Raw genomic sequence first — 21,044 nt, forward strand, 5'->3', positions numbered from 1 at the left:
TTAAACAGATTATTTAAGCTAAAAAAATAATGTGCAAAAAAATGTAAAAATAGTGTGCTAGAACAGAAAAGTGTCACTTTGATCCCTCCTAGCAGGGAGGAAAAGTGCCACTTTGATCCCTCCTAGCAGGGAAGAAAAGGCTCTTTTCTGAATAGGTGGTGTGAAAATTATATTTACAGTACATATGGGGCTACTTTTCCGCACTAGTGCGTAAAATAGCACTTTTCGTGCGATGTCGAAACTTTAAAGTGCCATATGTACTGTAAAACATTGTTCGGTGCTGTAAATTATCATTCAGTATTCGTTTTATGCAAGCCCTGAGACAGGCACAAATAATATTTCTAATGTGTTTTGACATCAATTAAGGCTGTACTTAATACATTTTATTTATGTCAATGTTTTTTTCATTGTTACAGAATAGCAAAGAGCAAAATGACAGTAACCGCGAGAAATACAAGGATTTCACGTTCGACCATTCGTACTGGTCGTACGACCATGCTGACTCACACTACGCGTCACAGGAACAGGTACATAAAACACTACATTTCTACACACTACTTCTTTCTACATTCTTAGGTGAACAAACTTTCCATAACTAAAGAAAAAGTGACTACCCTGGCGGCGGAGACCGAATTCGTACCGGCGTCTTCAGTTTACGCGGCTAACACCCTGGACTTAGTGTAAGGCCTGAGTGGACGCTCGAGTTGGGCGTGCAGCGGGGCGGGGCTTGCGGCGTGCATGTTAAACAAATGCAAACATATAGTAGCGGCCTTAGTGCACGCTGCTCACATCGCGCGTGAGCCCGACGCCCCGCCGAACGCTTCGCTTCGAGCGTCCACTCAGGCCTTACACTTAGGCTACGTCGTCACGGCGCTACCATCGCCCACACTGTTACTGTCCATCGGTGGACTTTATACCTTTAAGGTTCACCGATGTACAGTTAAGAGTTTGTACCGATTCTCAATTTGTCTAGTATGCAAACTCCATGATGTTTCTACAGTAAAAGATGAAATAGTTTAACCGTTATCATTGCTCAGCTGCGCGTATATGCAGACAGGCTTTATCGAAATCTATCAAGGTCATCTCATTGTGTGAAAGCATGCGAATACCGACCTTTTGTTACATTCACGACTGAACTAGAATGGCTGGTTGATAATTTAAGTAATAGAAATAAAAACTAGAAAGTAACTCCGACTAAAATAACGTTAGCACTTGACACTAGAAAAAGGGCAAGCTATGATGGCGCCATGTATGTCGTACAAAAATTGCTAACTTGATGTAAAGAAATCGTTTTTTAAGTTTTTTTTATTTATATATTTAAATTTACATCTTACTAAACAGAATATAAATTCTCGCCAAACTGTTACGTTTGATTGCGAGATGCGCTAAGTTTTAAACACTAACCTATTTAACTAATTATATACTTAACTTAAACTAACAGTTTCATAGGCCACACATAAATGTATATAATATATAAACTATTGTTTCTTAGATATGGCAAATAATGTAAACAAATATGTCAGCATTTGAAATATAACCAAAATTTTTACGTAGGTAAATTGATTCAAATGAAATATTTAGGTCTATAAATTGGTTTTTTTACATTATTTTTTCATTTTTTTGTTCGTATTTGTAGTAATCCACTGTTATATTTCAGGTGTTCTCGGATCTGGGCCTGGACGTTATCGACAGCGCGTTCGAAGGATACAATGCGTGCGTGTTCGCTTACGGGCAGACTGGCAGCGGAAAGACTTTCACTATGATGGGCTCGCCTGTAAGTACCTACTCGAATAGCCTAAAACAAGGCCAAGTGCGAGTCGGACTCGCGCACTAAGGGTTCCGTACCATCACGCAAAAAACAGCAAAAAAAAAATCACGTTCGTTGTATGGGAGCCCCATTTAAATATTTATTTTGTTTTGTTTTTAGTATTTGTTGTTATAGCGGCAACAGAAATACATCATCTGTGAAAATTTCAACTGTCTAGTTATCACGGTTCATGAGTTACAGTCTGGTGACAGACAGACAGATGGACAGTAGAGTCTTAGTAATAGGGTCCCGTTTTTACACTTTGGGTACAGAACCCTAAAAAAAGAACGGTCACAAAACAGTATACCATCATTTTATGGTTTTAATCTTCCTTTGCGCCGCGCCTTCAAATTTTTCACGCAAACGTACGAACTTGATATTTCAGTCTCGGTCTAAAAAGTAACCCTCAGTGTTACTTGTGTAAACCTCAGTGTTGACTGAAGTAGCACGACAAATATGAACGTTTCCGAGAAAATACGATCGAAAACAATTATGCATTACATATGCAATTCCTTATTATAACCTATGTCCAATATTGGATGTCTATATTCTCGTTCAGTATTCGCACTCACACATATTTAATCATATTTTATTATGTAATTAGCTTTAATCCCGTATGGCAATATTTCCTGGAATAAATTAATTACATTCATTCATTTCATTACGTAAGGTAATTTGTTTCTTAACTTCGGGTCGTTGAACTCGGTTTATAGTTTGCGGAAATGACACTAATACTAGTTATACCGGATTACTTAAACTGTTAATTGCTTTCCGGTCGTAAGGCTGTCGTGTAATCAGGTCAAGGTTGACGAGTCTTGCATGTTATGCGGGTTTTATGTGTGTCACACACTGCTAAGTGGCCATACATAAACCTTATTGCAAAGAGATAAGATCCACCTATGGATCCGATCATCCGATGGCAGGCCTTGAAATTTGAAAATGAAACACATGTTCTTCAATAGGGATGTTGACTGTATTTAAAATTAATTATTTCACACCATACACCATAATAAAGAACCAGAATGAGTTTAAAAAAACGTAGTACGCAGTTATTATTTGACACAATTTCTAATTAATAAATCGGAAAGTACTAGGACAAGTACGTAACTTAAGCATAACATCACTTGTTTTGAGTTCCATTTAAATTCCATAGTGGCTAATATTTTTGAAAGTTCAAAAAAAGAAACTGATTTTACTAGTCAGTTAAATACCCTATCGTTTTGGAGATACAATAATATTTATACGTGGCAATAATTTTCACCCCGACGAAATCGTGAGTGGAACCTAGTCATGTATGCTGAATTTGATACATTATTACATCTTAGAAATATCGTTCCGCATTGCGAAGTTGAGTGCTAAATCTTGATCATCTAACCGATCAAAGCCGAAATAACAATCATGAGTCATATATTCATGTCCTTGTACTTGTGCGTTATACCATTCACTTTAATTTGCTACTATTTAGTTTGCTATCTTATCAGCCAATCGTGTTATTGTGTCATTAATGATGTTTGGAAATTATCAATAAACAACTATTGTTTGTTATGAGATAAACGCTTCCACTAAATTAATCTTTCGACCTAATATTATCTTCCTGAGATCATGTTCAGATACATCCATTCCAATGTAAACTTAGGTATGTAATTTGCGATAATTTACGAAAGAGATACATATTATGATTCCTCTTCCGATTGATGTTTCACTTAAAACTACCTATGGTCAAACGCGAAATTTCTTATTATTATGCAAATGTCAAACCAAAAAGGACGTTAGGAACTTAATACCTTTCGTAAATTGAGTCGAAAGGTGATAATTGTTATTCAATGTTATCGTATTAAGTCGTTAAAGAAGCATTAGTGACGGCAATGTGACTCATAAAAAAGCTGTAAAAAAAAATACATACCATTTTTATTGTTCTGATAAGGAGGTCTCTCACGAAGTTAGTAGAACTCTATACTAGTGTGGGAAGTTTTAAAAGTATGTTGGCCCTGGTATTGCAAATCTTATTTACAGTACATATGGTCCTATTTTCCTGCACTAGTGGGTAAAATAGCACTTTTCGTGTGTATGTCAAAAGTTTAAAGGGCCATATGTACTGTAAAACGTTGTACGATACACGTGCGAATAGGTAATTTGCAACTCGTGTCAATTTAAAACACTCCCTTCGGTCGTGTTTTAATTTATCGCTACGAATTTCCTCTTTTCCGCACTTGTATCGTAAATAACTATTTCGAACTTGGATAAATGGACCGTGCAACAAGTATATTTTGGCTTTTGCATGAACAGAAAATATGCCTAGGCTGGGAGGCACAATACATCAATACACCTTATAAAACAAAGTCCCCCGCCGCGTCTATCTGTTTGTGTGTTTGTATGTTCGCAATAAACTCATAAACTACTGAACGGATTTTCATGCGGCATTCACCTATCAATAGAGTGATTCTTGAGGAAGGTTTAGGTGTCGCTTGAAATGAGAGCCAGGCTCTGTTAATACTTACTGGTCTTTCTCAAATGATGCATTCTGCAATTTGTAAATGGTATTATGCTAATGAGACTAAAAGCAAAACGTCTAATCTAGGTCATAATACATGAGGTTGACTGTCAGGTCAAATCAAGTTCTTTTTTTTTTTCGAACTGTCGTAACGGTTAGCGACTAGTGTAGGTATATGAAACGCACACACGAGGTCACGTTCAAATTAACTTCTCCTTCTACATTTAGTTATATTTATACAGCCAACAACCTTATTGGACTTATCTGCTTATTGTGTCTTTTTACTTTTTCTTTGTTTGTTTTTTTTTGTTACTGTATGTTTTGCGACAATAAATGACTTTTTACTGCGCCTTAACCATGTCAAAGCGTTTATTACAGTGCCAGCCACTTGAATAGCCTCACTCACCAAAATTAATATTTCTCATAGTTATATAAAAAAGAGATATACATTAAACATTAAATATGAAATAAAACAAGAAGCCTTGTAATAGTAAATAAAATATTTATTGTTATCTAATCAAAGTTTTAAGAAATAACGTGAAACAAATAATTGACCCTGCCACTTGAATAGCCTCACATGCTAAAAGATACTGTTTAGTTATTAAAACTCTTTCGTTTAATATTTCGTATACCTTCCATTAGACCTTATTAATTCGAAAATACGTTTAGGTAGTGATTCATATAAAGAATGTATGTAATTAACGTCCACAGAATCCCAAACAGTGTAAATAGCTTGAATCAGTTCTTCTTTATTACTAAACTGTCTTCCGTTGTAATAAACTTGCCGAGACAGCCAACCCCAGGCATTTTCCATGATGTTCAGATCAGGGGACAAGGATGGCCAATATAGAACTTCAATCTGGTCTTCTTCAAACCACTTTGTAACTATGGCTGACGTGAGTATGGGAGCATTATCATGCTGAAAAAACATTTTTTTTCTACCTATTACTTTTCTGAACTTACTTTTTGTTTCTTTTAATAAATTTAAATACTTTTCAGCATTTAGTCTTCCGTCTACCACAATTAAATCAACAGTACCATAATAAGAAATTGCTCCCCAAACCATTACCGATCCGAGAGTTGAATGATGACGTGATAGAACTTTCGGTTCTTTCCTTAGGTCATGAAAATTATATTTAAATCCATCTGGACCATCTAGATTAAACTTTTTCTCATCACTAAATATCACATTTCGCCACTCGGTTTTCCAGCACATGTACTTTTTAGCAAAAGACAGTCGACCCGCCACATGTTGTTCGCGCAAAGGAGGTTTACTCATGATTTTTTTTCGTTTGAGGTGGGATGATGTTCTAATAATCCGTCGAACTGTAGAGAGAAATGCTCTAGTATTTATTTCACTAGCTATTTGCCTGGCGGTCTTGGTGGAATTTGAAGCAGAGCATAAAATAAGTCGACGTTCATTATCCGTAGTGGCAAATTTTGTGCGTCCTGTATACTGGTGGCCGTAATTTTCCTTCTCTTTATTTATTTTTGGTCTTAAGTTAGGTTATTTTATAATATGGATATAAAAATAAAATACAAAAACACTTACAAAAACAATACAAAATACTTATAAACATATTATAAAAAACCTAACCTAGGGTGCCGCCAGCAGCGGGGCAAGGCCCAAGCTGCCGGTGGTCAGGGCTGCAGAGAGAGGAACCGGCGGACTATCCGCGCCGTGTCCAAGATCACCGCCTTCTGCATCTGACCCTTGATCCAACCACCTAGCGAGAGTCTCTCAAGATGTTGGTCGAGACTCTTCGCTATTAGACCGTTCACTGAAACGACTATCGGGACAATGATCGTCGAATCAACATCCCACATGGCGGTTATCTCGTGAGCCAAGTCTAGGTACTTGCCGGACTTGTCCTTCTCGGCTCTCACGAGATTCTCATCATGGGGGATGGTGATGTCAACGAGCACGGCCCGGCGTTGCGATCGATCTATTATCACAATGTCAGGCTTATTGGCTACAATAGTCCTGTCAGTGATGACAGATCGATCCCAATAGAGCGTGGCACGACCATTCTCGAGAACTGGCGCAGGTGAATACTTGTAGTACGGTACTTCGCGGTTCACAAGGCCGTATAGAAGAGCAAGCTGCTGGTGTATAATCCTGGCTACGAGATTATGTCTGTGCAAGTACTCGCCGTTCGCAAGATGAGAACAACCGGAAATGATATGCCTGAGTGACTCTCCGGGACGACGGCATGCCCGACAAATGTCGACCGTACCGTCCTTCAGGATATATTTCCGATAGTTGTTCGTCATCATTACTTCGTCCGCAATTGCACAGGCAAAACCCTCGGTTTCTCCGAAGAGGTCCCCGAATCGTAACCAGTTCACCGACGCGAGCAGGTCCACATCGGGTCCCGTGAGGGCCTTGTAGAACCGCCCGTGTAGCACCTTACTCTCCCATGCCGCCTTGCGATCCGCAGTACTTAGTACCACAGGTTTGCGCCAGTTCTCGTTTGCCAAGGAGAGCGGCGTGAGGTTCCTGTCTACTGCCACCACATCACGATGCATCCCACAGTCGTTGTTAAGGAAATAATTCCTGAGATTGTACACCTCGCGGTTGTGGAGATCCTTGGCGTTTAGGAAGCCTCGGCCTCCACATTTCCGTGGGATGTACAATCTCATAACTGACGAGCGTGGGTGTAGCATGCGATGCGCGGTGAGCAGTGATCGGACCCTCCGATCCAGGGCATCCAGCTCGGTCTGAGTCCACCTTAGTATGCCAAAGGAGTATATGAGCAGGGGCATTACCCAGGCGTTGAAGGCGCGCACTTTGTTGCCTCCTGACAAAAGACTGTTAAGGACTTTTGTGAGCCGACTGAAAAAGCGCTCCTTCACCGACCGTCTAATACCCTCGTCCTCAATACCCAACGACTGTGACATACCAAGGTATTTATAGGTTTCTGACTCAGAGATAGATCTGAAAGACATTGTCTCAGAAGGTTGTAAATTTGTTGAATTTACAACCCTGCCCCGCTGTACATGCATAACCGCACATTTATCGACACCAAACTCCATGTTGATGGCACTACTGAAGACGTCGGTGGTTTTCAGTAGCTCCAACAAGTCTCGGCTATTTGGTGCAAATAATTTGAGGTCATCCATGTACAGAAGGTGAGAAATGACTTCACCCCCACTCCGGAGCCGGCAACCTAGTCCCAAATCCTTCAGCAGGGTGCTGAGGGGATTCAAAGCTAGGCAGAACCACAGGGGACTCAGACTGTCGCCCTGAAAGATTCCTCGCTCAATCCTTATAAAATCCTGCGGGCCAGGGCGGTCATCTCCGCCTCCTGGTTGACGAAGGACTGTGGTCCACTGCCTCATACACGCGCTTAGGAAGGCTCTCAAAGCTGCATCAACTTTATAAAGCTCTAAGACCCTCCCCAGCCATGAATGAGGCACCGAATCATAGGCCTTCTTATAGTCAATCCAAGCGACTGAGAGGGCACCCCTGTTCCGCCGGACTTGTTGGCAGATGGTCATGTCTATGAGGAGGAGCTCTTTAGTACCACGGGACCCAACCCTACATCCATTTTGAGCGGAAGCCAGAATATTGTTTGCGACAATGTGCGCGTTGATTTTTGCTCTCAAAATGGATGTAAGGAGCTTGTATAGTGTAGGTAAGCATGTGATGGGTCTGTAGTTCTTCGCTTCCGTGGTACTACCGGACTTATAGAGCAGGAAGGTGACACCAGTTGTTAAGGAAGGTGGGAGAGAACCAAGCTCGAGGGCTTGTTGAAATTGTGCTGCCAAGCGCGAGTGCGAGCATCGGAACCACTTTAGCCAGAAGTTGTGCAATCCATCCGGCCCAGGACTTTTCCAGTTCTGGGCCGTGCGGATGGCACAACTCACGTCATCGGGGCTGATGGTGACTGCCCCCATGGATTCGATGGACTCGCACTCACGCTCGACAACACTCATCCAACCCCCCTCGGTGTGTCCGACAGGCACCGACCAGATGCTACGCCAGAAGTCAGTCATGGCAGTAGCATCCGGTGGCTGCGTGTCGGACGCACGAAGGTTGGTTTCCTCCCACTTTCGGTATACCTTCCTTTGGTCACTTTGAAAACGGCGATTCTGCTGGAATCGATCCACACGCTCTCTGTAGCGGCGAATACGGTTTGCCCATGCATAGACTTTCTGCTTTAGAAAGTCGATGCGCTCTGTGACATTGGCCATGTAGTCGCGGGGCCTGATATCCGTCCCCACGAACGCCTGGTTCACAAAGCGCATTACTCGGGGGCGATTGTTGCCCCCCCTGAAGCAGATCAGCTTTGCGATGAGAGTCCTAAACGAGCTGATACGTCGCTCAATCCGCGCTTGCCATGCAGGGACACCTCCGACGGTCCTAGGTGCACGTTCAGCGTCCGGAAACTTGACTCGAGCAACACGGCACGCCGCGATGGCTCCGCAGTACATGATTGAGTGCGTATCATCTAAATCTTTACTAGTCCGTAAATGTGGCTCTAGTAAAGCGTTTAGGGCTCCCATTAGCGCTAGATTGCGTCTATTCATAGGCAGACGTGGTAATCGGGGCCTAGAGTTGGTTGTGGCACGATACTGCGTAATCGCCTCTTCCAAAGTCCTCCTCAGTTGCTCATTAGCAGTTGTACTCACATTCTGACTCGCAAAATCCCCCTCATCGGTGCAAAAATCAACCCGTGGCGCCCCCGGTGCCAGGTCGGGTGCGGGCACCGGATCCGGCGACATGGCGGGCAGATCTCGCACCGAGGTGGAGTCCGCGCGAGCAGAGAGAGACTCCTGGCGAAGCCGATCAAGTGTCGCGTCATCCAGGCGCTTTAGCCTCTGAATGACGCGCACCTGATCCGATAATCGCTGCTCCGACACGGTGATGGTAGGTTCAAGAGCCTGAAACAGAGGCAGTATTCTTGAACGATAGGCGGATAGCTGTGTTCCCCCCTCTGTAGCCCCATAATAGGCGCGCATGACATTCTCGTTCATTTCTCGAGTCCATCGCATGCGTCGCACTATACCACCGGCAGCGGGAGCCGTGGGCGGGGCAGGATGTCCCGCAGGCCCCAAGCGTGCCGGCAGCGGTGGCCGCCCTCGTCGCGCAGGTGGTCGTGGCGGCGGCGGCGGCGGCCCGCTCTCATCACTGGACCCGTCTGTGTCAGGCGCCGTTGCGAACTCGTCGCCTGACGATGGTGTGGACGAGGAACTGGACGAGGCGGGCGGGGGTGGTGGGCGTGCGTTGTTGGTTGACTCCGCTGCACGTCTTTGACTCCTCGTAATCATTGTTTCATACGTTTTTTACCGTTTGCTGTAATATTGTGTTGACCGTTTTGTCAATCTGGTCTTCTTCAAACCACTTTGTAACTATGGCTGACGTGAGTATGGGAGCATTATCATGCTGAAAAAACATTTTTTTTCTACCTATTACTTTTCTGAACTTACTTTTTGTTTCTTTTAATAAATTTAAATACTTTTCAGCATTTAGTCTTCCGTCTACCACAATTAAATCAACAGTACCATAATAAGAAATTGCTCCCCAAACCATTACCGATCCGAGAGTTGAATGATGACGTGATAGAACTTTCGGTTCTTTCCTTAGGTCATGAAAATTATATTTAAATCCATCTGGACCATCTAGATTAAACTTTTTCTCATCACTAAATATCACATTTCGCCACTCGGTTTTCCAGCACATGTACTTTTTAGCAAAAGACAGTCGACCCGCCACATGTTGTTCGCGCAAAGGAGGTTTACTCATGATTTTTTTTCGTTTGAGGTGGGATGATGTTCTAATAATCCGTCGAACTGTAGAGAGAAATGCTCTAGTATTTATTTCACTAGCTATTTGCCTGGCGGTCTTGGTGGAATTTGAAGCAGAGCATAAAATAAGTCGACGTTCATTATCCGTAGTGGCAAATTTTGTGCGTCCTGTATACTGGTGGCCGTAATTTTCCTTATTTTTAACATAATTATTAATAACTTTAGGGCTGCGACCTATTTTTTTAGCTATCTCACGATGGGATAATTTTAGAGTTAAATAAAAATTAACCTTTTCAATTTCTAAACTTGTAAGTTTTTTACCACGTCCCATAGTCACAAAAACACTGTTTATCGCGTTACTGCAGGTACTTAATAGAATGCCATCTGTATTATCTAATCATAATAAAATAAATTTGAAAGCGAAACTTAAATGCACGGTTTGGACGATTATGTTACACTGAGGCTATTCATGTGGAGGGCCCGTATTAGCTCTTGCGTCCACGACGTTTCGCGCGCAGACAAGTTCGGAGTTGTTAATGTGTCGTTCGATCAACGTCAGGGCGTACAATTCAAATTTAAGATATATTGATAAAAATAATCACGTATAATTATAATACTCAAAATATATAGGTGAGGCTATTCAAGTGGTTGGCACTGTATATGCGACTTTGTGTGTGATGTGTGATGCTAACATAACATTTTTTTCCAGGAGTGCCAAGGCCTCATCCCCCGCATCTGCCGGCAGCTGTTTTCACGTGTGGCCGCGGGCAAGGAGTCCGGCGCCTCCTACCGCACGGAGGTCAGCTACCTGGAGATCTACAACGAGCGGGTCAAGGTAACTGACATATCATGTCAACACATCTTTTATTCAATTACTGCTAGAGATGTTCCAATTCATTTCGAGGATCATTTACCGAAGCAAATCTTCCAGATGGTGCACGTCACGTAATGACAGGACAACTTTCTTAACTCATATCTTTAACATTTGATTTTAACCAGGCATTTGATCTTGTCAATCAATCCATATATAGCAAGCATAGACATATACATTATATGGTTAGCAGAAAATGGTGTTTAGTCTTACTCTGACTGAACCTATCGTCATTAGTTGTTCTAATCAAAAATCATGTTCAGTCAACCGTCAGATTTTTTCCATCTGGAGTTCCTCAAGGGGCCCTCCTGGGACCCACACATTTCCACCAAGGATTTTGTCTAAAAATTAAGTTAATATCTACATTTATTTATTCGTATTGCAGGACTTGTTAGCATCGGATGCGGGACATTCTTTGCGTGTCCGCGAGCATCCGAAACTCGGGCCATATGTGCAAGATCTGTCGCGGCATTTGGTTTCCGACTATGATGATATACAGGTAAGATTTATTTCCGATGGTGTAAAAACAACAGACTTATTTCCGATGGTGTAGGCATATCCTCGTCCTGCCCATTGTGATTCCTAAAGGACATATTCCATTTTTAGCAAGTTATAAATGAAAAGCCCGGAAAGGTTGAGGTTACGCTAAAACTTATTTTTTACTTAATATGTGAAACGAAGGAAAATCAACTATATTTTAATAGTTTTAATTTCAATTAAACTGATTATAGTGGACAGCGGCAATAATCTTATTGTTTTTTTTTCCAGGAATGCATGCACCGCGGCAACCTCCACCGTACAACGGCCTCCACACAGATGAACGACGTGTCGTCTCGCTCGCACGCCATATTCACCATCACGTTCGTGCAGGCCAGCTATCTGCGCCACAACAACATGCCCAGTGAAACAGTCTCTAAAGTGCATCTAGTGGACTTGGCTGGCAGGTTGGTAGAAAAAAAACTAACTAGTTTCGTTTTAGCCTTGTGGTTCTTAGAAAATACGAGTATATCTACGAAAATGTGAAAGAGATGATATCCCTGAAACTAGCGGTTTTTTTGCAGCTGGCTCTTCTGAAACGCTTTACTAGTTGTGGTTAACTATATTAGTTGTGGTTCCGCATTTACTCTATTTTAATCCTTCAGCATATTTACCCAAGTTCCATTTTCCAGTGAGCGAGCAGATGCGACTGGCGCAACGGGACAGCGCCTCGTAGAGGGCGCGCACATCAACAAATCTCTAGTCACACTGGGGTCCGTCATCTCCGCACTTGCGGAGTCTAGCCAGCTGCCGGTAGAGAGTGAGTCAACTTTATCGCTATACATTTAAGGTCTAATCTTGAATGACGAATACTGCAAGCCATATTTACTGTGGAATTGCTTACAGTACACAGTTTTCACCAAAGCTTTTATATAGATGACGGTTTTGTATTAATTATGTCATAAACAGACATATATAAATAAAAGAAATTTATAGAGTCGAACATAAAGTAAAAAACATTTTTAATTTTATTGTATGTGTAAGTAAGTTGGGCAAAAACTTTTTTAATTTATTATATTTATATAAGTGAGAACCTATAATTAGCTTTATGATACTATTGTAATTTCTGGATATATATAGCGCTGTTGGTTTTCCATGTACCTACTAAAATAAAATAAAAATAATTAAAAAATTAGTAGTGAATTGAGTAAAAGATACGAAGTTAATAAGTTTTCCAAGATCTGACATTAAATATGCTTATATTTTTATTTTAGATCGTAACCAAAAAGGAGCAAAGAAGGTGTTTATTCCGTACAGAGATTCTGTTCTGACGTGGCTTCTAAAGGACTCGCTGGGAGGCAACTCCAAAACTATCATGATTGCTGCTGTAAGTATAACATCGTTTTTCTACACATCTACGTTAGTACCAGTTGCACCATCCGCATTTGACAGGTTGATCAACGTCACCCGGCGCGCCGCGGCGGTTTACTATGAAACTTTCCATACAATAAAATTTAGCGAACGATGACAATCAGTTTGATGCAACCGACCCTTAATCTTTGATTTAGAGCTTCCTTTTTAATGTTGATGTTCTATGACACTATTAAGACAGATATTATATTAATTACAAAAAAAATACATTTATTTCGGACAATACGGAATCCATATATAAACTTGTAACTACAATCTTATAACGAAATTACATTAAAATGAAATTAATTAAAATTTACAATTTACAAAATTGTCTATATTACAATAGATAAATGAGATTATAAGTATTATAACCATTTAAAATTAATAAAAATATAATAATTAATTATGCAACGTTTAAGTGAACTATAATATGAATTATGCAACACTTAAGCTTTGGATTCCTCCGAAAACGGTGCCGTCATATTACGGCCGCTATGTAGCGTTGACTGACGTCACTAGAACGTTGTCTATGTAAACAAGATGGCGCGGTTTCCTAGACGGCGTTACGTTACGTTGATTGTCAACGTAACGTAAGATGACGGCCGTCATGACGGTGTCGATAGTTTCGTGAACGTTTTATTAGATAGCGGTGACGCCATTTTGAATAAATGACACGAGATTTGAATAAATGATTCCGTACTACGATTATTTTCCTCTTCTGATGATATTTCATCCTCCAAGTAAATTATAGATGATCAAGCAAATCTTGTCAGTAGGAAAAGGCGCGAAATTCAAATTTTCTATGGGACGTTATCCCATCGCGCCTACATTTTTCAAATTTGCCGCTTTGACCTTGGTGGATGACGGTGTGTTATGACGCCGTGGTACTTTCCACATGTCGCCACCGTAAAGACGGCCGTCTTTTGCGGCCGCTATATGACGGCCGTCATATTACGGCACCGTTTTCGGAGGAATCCAAAGCTTTACTCTGTGTAGAAAAAAGACATCATTGCGCAATTAACCTCTTCTTCGTTCAGATATCCCCCGCCGACTGTAACTACGGCGAGACGCTGTCGACCCTCCGCTACGCGAACCGAGCGAAGAACATCATCAACAAACCCACCATCAACGAGGACCCCAACGTCAAGCTCATACGCGAGCTGCGCGAGGAGATCGAGAAACTGCGCGCGCAGATATCACACGACACGGTAATTATAACATTTACAGATATCCCCCGCCAACTGTAACTACGGCGAGACGCTGTCGACCCTCCGCTACGCGAACCGAGCGAAGAACATCATCAACAAACCCACCATCAACGAGGACCCCAACGTCAAGCTCATACGCGAGCTGCGCGAGGAGATCGAGAAACTGCGCGCGCAGATATCACACGACACGGTAATTATAACATTTACAGATATCCCCCGCCAACTGTAACTACGGCGAGACGCTGTCGACCCTCCGCTACGCGAACCGAGCAAAGAACATCATCAACAAACCCACCATCAACGAGGACCCCAACGTCAAGCTCATACGCGAGCTGCGCGAGGAGATCGAGAAACTGCGCGCGCAGATATCACACGACACGGTAATTATAACATTTACAGATATCCCCCGCGGAATGTAACTACGGCGAGACGCTGTCGACCCTCCGCTACGCGAACCGAGCCAAGAACATCATCAACAAACCCACCATCAACGAGGACCCCAACGTCAAGCTCATACGCGAGCTGCGCGAGGAGATCGAGAAACTGCGCGCGCAGATATCACACGACACGGTAATTATAACATTTACAGATATCCCCCGCCAACTGTAACTACGGCGAGACGCTGTCGACCCTCCGCTACGCGAACCGAGCGAAGAACATCATCAACAAGCCGACCATCAACGAGGACCCCAACGTCAAGCTCATACGCGAGCTGCGCGAGGAGATCGAGAAACTGCGCGCGCAGATATCACACGACACGGTAATTATAACATTTACAGATATCCCCCGCGGAATGTAACTACGGCGAGACGCTGTCGACCCTCCGCTACGCGAACCAAGCCAAGAACATCATCAACAAACCCACCATCAACGAGGACCCCAACGTCAAGCTCATACGCGAGCTGCGCGAGGAGATCGAGAAACTGCGCGCGCAGATATCACACGACACGGTAATTATAACATTTACAGATATCCCCCGCGGAATGTAACTACGGCGAGACGCTGTCGACCCTCCGCTACGCGAACCGAGCGAAGAACATCATCAACAAACCCACCATCAACGAGGACCCCAACGTCAAGCTCATACGCGAGCTGCGCGAGGAGATCGAGAAACTGCGCGCGCAGATATCACACGACACGGTAATTATAACATTTACAGATATCCCCCGCCAACTGTAACTACGGCGAGACGCTGTCGACCCTCCGCTACGCGAACCGAGCGAAGAACATCATCAACAAACCCACCATCAACGAGGACCCCAACGTCAAGCTCATACGCGAGCTGCGCGAGGAGATCGAGAAACTGCGCGCGCAGATATCACACGACACGGTAATTATAACATTTACAGATATCCCCCGCCAACTGTAACTACGGCGAGACGCTGTCGACCCTCCGCTACGCGAACCGAGCAAAGAACATCATCAACAAACCCACCATCAACGAGGACCCCAACGTCAAGCTCATACGCGAGCTGCGCGAGGAGATCGAGAAACTGCGCGCGCAGATATCACACGACACGGTAATTATAACATTTACAGATATCCCCCGCGGAATGTAACTACGGCGAGACGCTGTCGACCCTCCGCTACGCGAACCGAGCGAAGAACATCATCAACAAACCCACCATCAACGAGGACCCCAACGTCAAGCTCATACGCGAGCTGCGCGAGGAGATCGAGAAACTGCGCGCGCAGATATCACACGACACGGTAATTATAACATTTACAGATATCCCCCGCCAACTGTAACTACGGCGAGACGCTGTCGACCCTCCGCTACGCGAACCGAGCGAAGAACATCATCAACAAACCCACCATCAACGAGGACCCCAACGTCAAGCTCATACGCGAGCTGCGCGAGGAGATCGAGAAACTGCGCGCGCAGATATCACACGACACGGTAATTATAACATTTACAGATATCCCCCGCCAACTGTAACTACGGCGAGACGCTGTCGACCCTCCGCTACGCGAACCGAGCAAAGAACATCATCAACAAACCCACCATCAACGAGGACCCCAACGTCAAGCTCATACGCGAGCTGCGCGAGGAGATCGAGAAACTGCGCGCGCAGATATCACACGACACGGTAATTATAACATTTACAGATATCCCCCGCGGAATGTAACTACGGCGAGACGCTGTCGACCCTCCGCTACGCGAACCGAGCCAAGAACATCATCAACAAACCCACCATCAACGAGGACCCCAACGTCAAGCTCATACGCGAGCTGCGCGAGGAGATCGAGAAACTGCGCGCGCAGATATCACACGACACGGTAATTATAACATTTACAGATATCCCCCGCCAACTGTAACTACGGCGAGACGCTGTCGACCCTCCGCTACGCGAACCGAGCGAAGAACATCATCAACAAGCCGACCATCAACGAGGACCCCAACGTCAAGCTCATACGCGAGCTGCGCGAGGAGATCGAGAAACTGCGCGCGCAGATATCACACGACACGGTAATTATAACATTTACAGATATCCCCCGCGGAATGTAACTACGGCGAGACGCTGTCGACCCTCCGCTACGCGAACCAAGCCAAGAACATCATCAACAAACCCACCATCAACGAGGACCCCAACGTCAAGCTCATACGCGAGCTGCGCGAGGAGATCGAGAAACTGCGCGCGCAGATATCACACGACACGGTAATTATAACATTTACAGATATCCCCCGCGGAATGTAACTACGGCGAGACGCTGTCGACCCTCCGCTACGCGAACCGAGCGAAGAACATCATCAACAAGCCGACCATCAACGAGGACCCCAACGTCCAGCTCATACGCGAGCTGCGCGAGGAGATCGAGAAACTGCGCGCGCAGATATCACACGACACGGTAATTATAACATTTACAGATATCCCCCGCCAACTGTAACTACGGCGAGACGCTGTCGACCCTCCGCTACGCGAACCAAGCCAAGAACATCATCAACAAACCCACCATCAACGAGGACCCCAACGTCAAGCTCATACGCGAGCTGCGCGAGGAGATCGAGAAACTGCGCGCGCAGATATCACACGACACGGTAATTATAACATTTACAGATATCCCCCGCGGAATGTAACTACGGCGAGACGCTGTCGACCCTCCGCTACGCGAACCGAGCGAAGAACATCATCAACAAGCCGACCATCAACGAGGACCCCAACGTCCAGCTCATACGCGAGCTGCGCGAGGAGATCGAGAAACTGCGCGCGCAGATATCACACGACACGGTAATTATAACATTTACAGATATCCCCCGCCAACTGTAACTACGGCGAGACGCTGTCGACCCTCCGCTACGCGAACCGAGCGAAGAACATCATCAACAAACCCACCATCAACGAGGACCCCAACGTCAAGCTCATACGCGAGCTGCGCGAGGAGATCGAGAAACTGCGCGCGCAGATATCACACGACACGGTAATTATAATAAAAAAAACAACTAGTCGTCTTACTACGGAGGTCGCGGGTTCAAATCCCGGCTCGTACCAATGAGTTTTTCGGAACTCATGTACGAAATATCATTTGATATTTACCACTAGCTTTTCGGTGAAGGAAAACATCGTGAGGCAACCTGCATACATCTGCGAAGAAATTCAAAGGTGTATGTGAAGTCCCCAATCCGCATTGGGCTAGCGTGGGGACTATAGCCCAAGCCCTCTCGCGCATGAGAGGAGGCCTGTGCCCAGCAGTGGGACGTATATAGGCTCAAATTATTATTATTATTAGTCATCTTAAGACTTCGTAGACCATACCATGATCGCGTTATTTTCTCAAAACTTTCGACTCGACTATAATGAGTTCATTATACAACACTATAGTTCGTTTTTAGCATTAGAAAGAAGGTATGCGATCTTGACATGTCTTTTTATTAAAAATCACCATTAGGAAATAAGTCGCAGCAAATATGTTAGAATTATAATTATTATAAATCATATATACGATCTTTTACATTATTTTGCTTTCATAAGTAATACCTATAAATCAACTATTTTTTTAAGTCGTTTTTCAATATTTTTAATAAAAAGACACGTCAAGAACGAACTATAATGAATTTGAACAAGCGTTGCCGCGGGCACTAGAGCAATAAGCCTGCACTTCATTTATCTCAGTTTGTGTTCATTTTGTATTGGAAATGGTGCGCCTGGCACTGAAAGTGTTAACCCTTTAACTCCACACCTATCGTGTGCGGCGCGTCATCTTGAACCTTGTCGGAATGCACGAAGGTTGATATTGGGCTGTAGCGGCGCGCGTCAGTTGATTATCTTCACCAGCATCATGGTTGATTATTTTTATTGCAGATTTCTAACCCTTAATTTGTTACAGGACCCCATCGAAGCTGAACCAGCAGTCCTCGCCACACTCCAACGCAAGGAAGCCCAAGAGAAAGTACTCACGGAAAAATGGACGGAGAAATGGCGGGAGACGCAACAGATCTTACAAGAACAGAAGGCGCTGGGGCTAAGGAAGAGTGGGTTGGGGGTGGTGTTGGACTCGGACATGCCGCATCTAGTGGGGATAGATGACAATCTACTGTCTACTGGGGTTACTCTGTACCACCTCAAGGTAAATAAATGTACTGTATTGCGCAGTAATTAAGGCTCAGGGCAGAGAGAGTGAGAGGAGTCATGCTTTAGAAAGGGACATGATTAGTAAGTAGACATAGAAGAAGTAGACATGATTAGTAATCTTCCACTTTCAAACATCGATTATGTTAGACAGTGAAAATTCTGTGCGTAGTACTATTATTATTTATTTAGTGCTAATATTATCCGTTGTCCTCAGGAAGGTGAAACGGTAATCGGTACAGAAGAATTATCCCCAACACCAGACATAGTCCTCTCCGGAGCGGGAGTGTTGCCACTGCACTGCAGGATCACTCTACACGAGGGTGTGGCGACACTGCACCCCGCGCCGTCCGCGCATTGCTGGCTCAACACCGTGCTGCTGGACAAGGCGGCCAAACTTAGCCAGGGTGAGTTGGATACCCCCCCCCCACACCAGACATAGTCCTCTCCGGAGCGGGAGTGTTGCCACTGCACTGCAGGATCACTCTACACGAGGGTGTGGCGACACTGCACCCCGCGCCGTCCGCGCATTGCTGGCTCAACACCGTGCTGCTGGACAAGGCGGCCAAACTTAGCCAGGGTGAGTTGGATACCCCCCCCCCACACCAGACATAGTCCTCTCCGGAGCGGGAGTGTTGCCACTGCACTGCAGGATCACTCTACACGAGGGTGTGGCGACACTGCACCCCGCGCCGTCCGCGCATTGCTGGCTCAACACCGTGCTGCTGGACAAGGCGGCCAAACTTAGCCAGGGTGAGTTGGATACCCCCCCCCCACACCAGACATAGTCCTCTCCGGAGCGGGAGTGTTGCCACTGCACTGCAGGATCACTCTACACGAGGGTGTGGCGACACTGCACCCCGCGCCGTCCGCGCATTGCTGGCTCAACACCGTGCTGCTGGACAAGGCGGCCAAACTTAGCCAGGGTGAGTTGGATACCCCCCCCCCACACCAGACATAGTCCTCTCCGGAGCGGGAGTGTTGCCACTGCACTGCAGGATCACTCTACACGAGGGTGTGGCGACACTCCACCCCGCGCCGTCCGCGTATTGCTGGCTCAACACCGTGCTGCTGGACAAGGCGGCCAAACTGAGCCAGGGTGAGTTGGATACTCCCCCATACCAGACAGTCCTCTCCGGAGCCGGAGTGTTACCATTACCACTGCACTGCAACACAAAGTACATAAGTTTTTGGCAGAAAAATCATTTTTGGTACAAGCTTTTATCGCTGACTGTACTTTTCTTTCCACAGACAACTAATACTCATCGTGACAATTCTGACAACCCCAAACACAATTAGTTTGCGTTGTTTTATCACATAGTTCCCATGTCCACCTCCTGTCTCCATCATCGTCATCCAATTTACATAGTATGCAAAATTTCAGCTAAATCGCAAATCGGAAATGGGTCAAATTTAACTTTCAAGATTTGTCCCCCACTAACTAATAACATACGTACTAACAGGGCAAATTAAATAAAATATTGTTATAAAGGTAGCCCCAGGGCCCCGTTTCTCAAAAGCTTGTAACTTTTAGTACAAGCGGATGTCACTTTTTGACAGCTTTTGTTAGAAAGGGACTTCGATTCCCTTCCAGCGATTTTTGCTAAACAGGGATGAAACTTAATTACTAATCTTCTTATTTTGTATCTAGGTTGCATCTTACTGCTCGGCCGCACCAACATGTTCCGGTACAACGACCCCGCAGAAGCGGCTAAACTGAGACAGGAAGGAAACGCTTCTGTCATGAACTTGTCTCGGTTGTCTCTGCTCTCCTGGTCCACCACCGACTTGGCTGCTAGCACTGAGAACCTAAACACGACCCTATCGTAAGTGGATAAGGTTTAGTTTACAATGTGAACTGAGACAGGAAGGAAACGCTTCTGTCATGAACGCCTCCCGCCTGTCTCTGCTCTCCTGGTCCACCACCGACTTGTCTGCTAGCACTGAGAACCTAAACACTACCCTATCGTAAGTGGATAAGGTTTAGTTTCTAATAAACTGAGACAAGAAGGAAACGTGTCTGTCATGAACCTCTCCCGCCTGTCTCTGCTCTCCTGGTCCACCACCGACTTGGTTGCTAGCACTGAGAACCTAAACACTACCCATCGTAAGTGTAACAAGGTTTTGAATCGTACCTATCTGCAAAAACCTCTTAGATAATATTTGAAATTTGAACGCGTCACTTAATACGATACACTGAGAACCTAAAAACGACTCTATCCTAAGTAGACAAGGTTTAGTTTCCAACGAAAGATTAATAGTTAAACTATCTTGCCTGGCAGGGACTTGGAAGGTGAGATCCGCTGCGAACGGATAGAAGCTCAACGCGCGGAGTTAGAGCGAGAGAGACAACAGTTTATTCTGCAGCAAGAAGAGAGGCAACGACGCTGGCATAGAGAGAGGGAGGAGTTGCTTCAAGCGCAAAAGAAGTTGGACGAGGTATGTATTCTATTCCCTG

The 21,044-nt window shown here is 44.6% G+C and overlaps 1 protein-coding gene across 1 annotated transcript in view; it reads left to right on the forward strand.

Moving 5' to 3' along the window:
* Positions 1-21,044, forward strand: part of LOC134656101 (kinesin-like protein Klp98A) — a 54,938-nt gene that overhangs the window by 5,534 nt on the left and 28,360 nt on the right. The window contains 13 exon segments of the mRNA XM_063511621.1: positions 417-527; positions 1,658-1,774; positions 10,759-10,884; positions 11,306-11,419; positions 11,689-11,864; positions 12,090-12,217; positions 12,672-12,784; positions 13,848-14,018; positions 18,345-18,584; positions 18,804-18,993; positions 20,238-20,392; positions 20,394-20,554; positions 20,869-21,025. Coding sequence (XP_063367691.1) covers positions 417-527; positions 1,658-1,774; positions 10,759-10,884; positions 11,306-11,419; positions 11,689-11,864; positions 12,090-12,217; positions 12,672-12,784; positions 13,848-14,018; positions 18,345-18,584; positions 18,804-18,993; positions 20,238-20,392; positions 20,394-20,554; positions 20,869-21,025 — 1,959 coding nt within the window.

Source organism: Cydia amplana, chromosome 17 (assembly GCF_948474715.1).
Source record: "Cydia amplana chromosome 17, ilCydAmpl1.1, whole genome shotgun sequence".
Lineage (NCBI taxonomy): Eukaryota > Metazoa > Arthropoda > Insecta > Lepidoptera > Tortricidae > Cydia > Cydia amplana.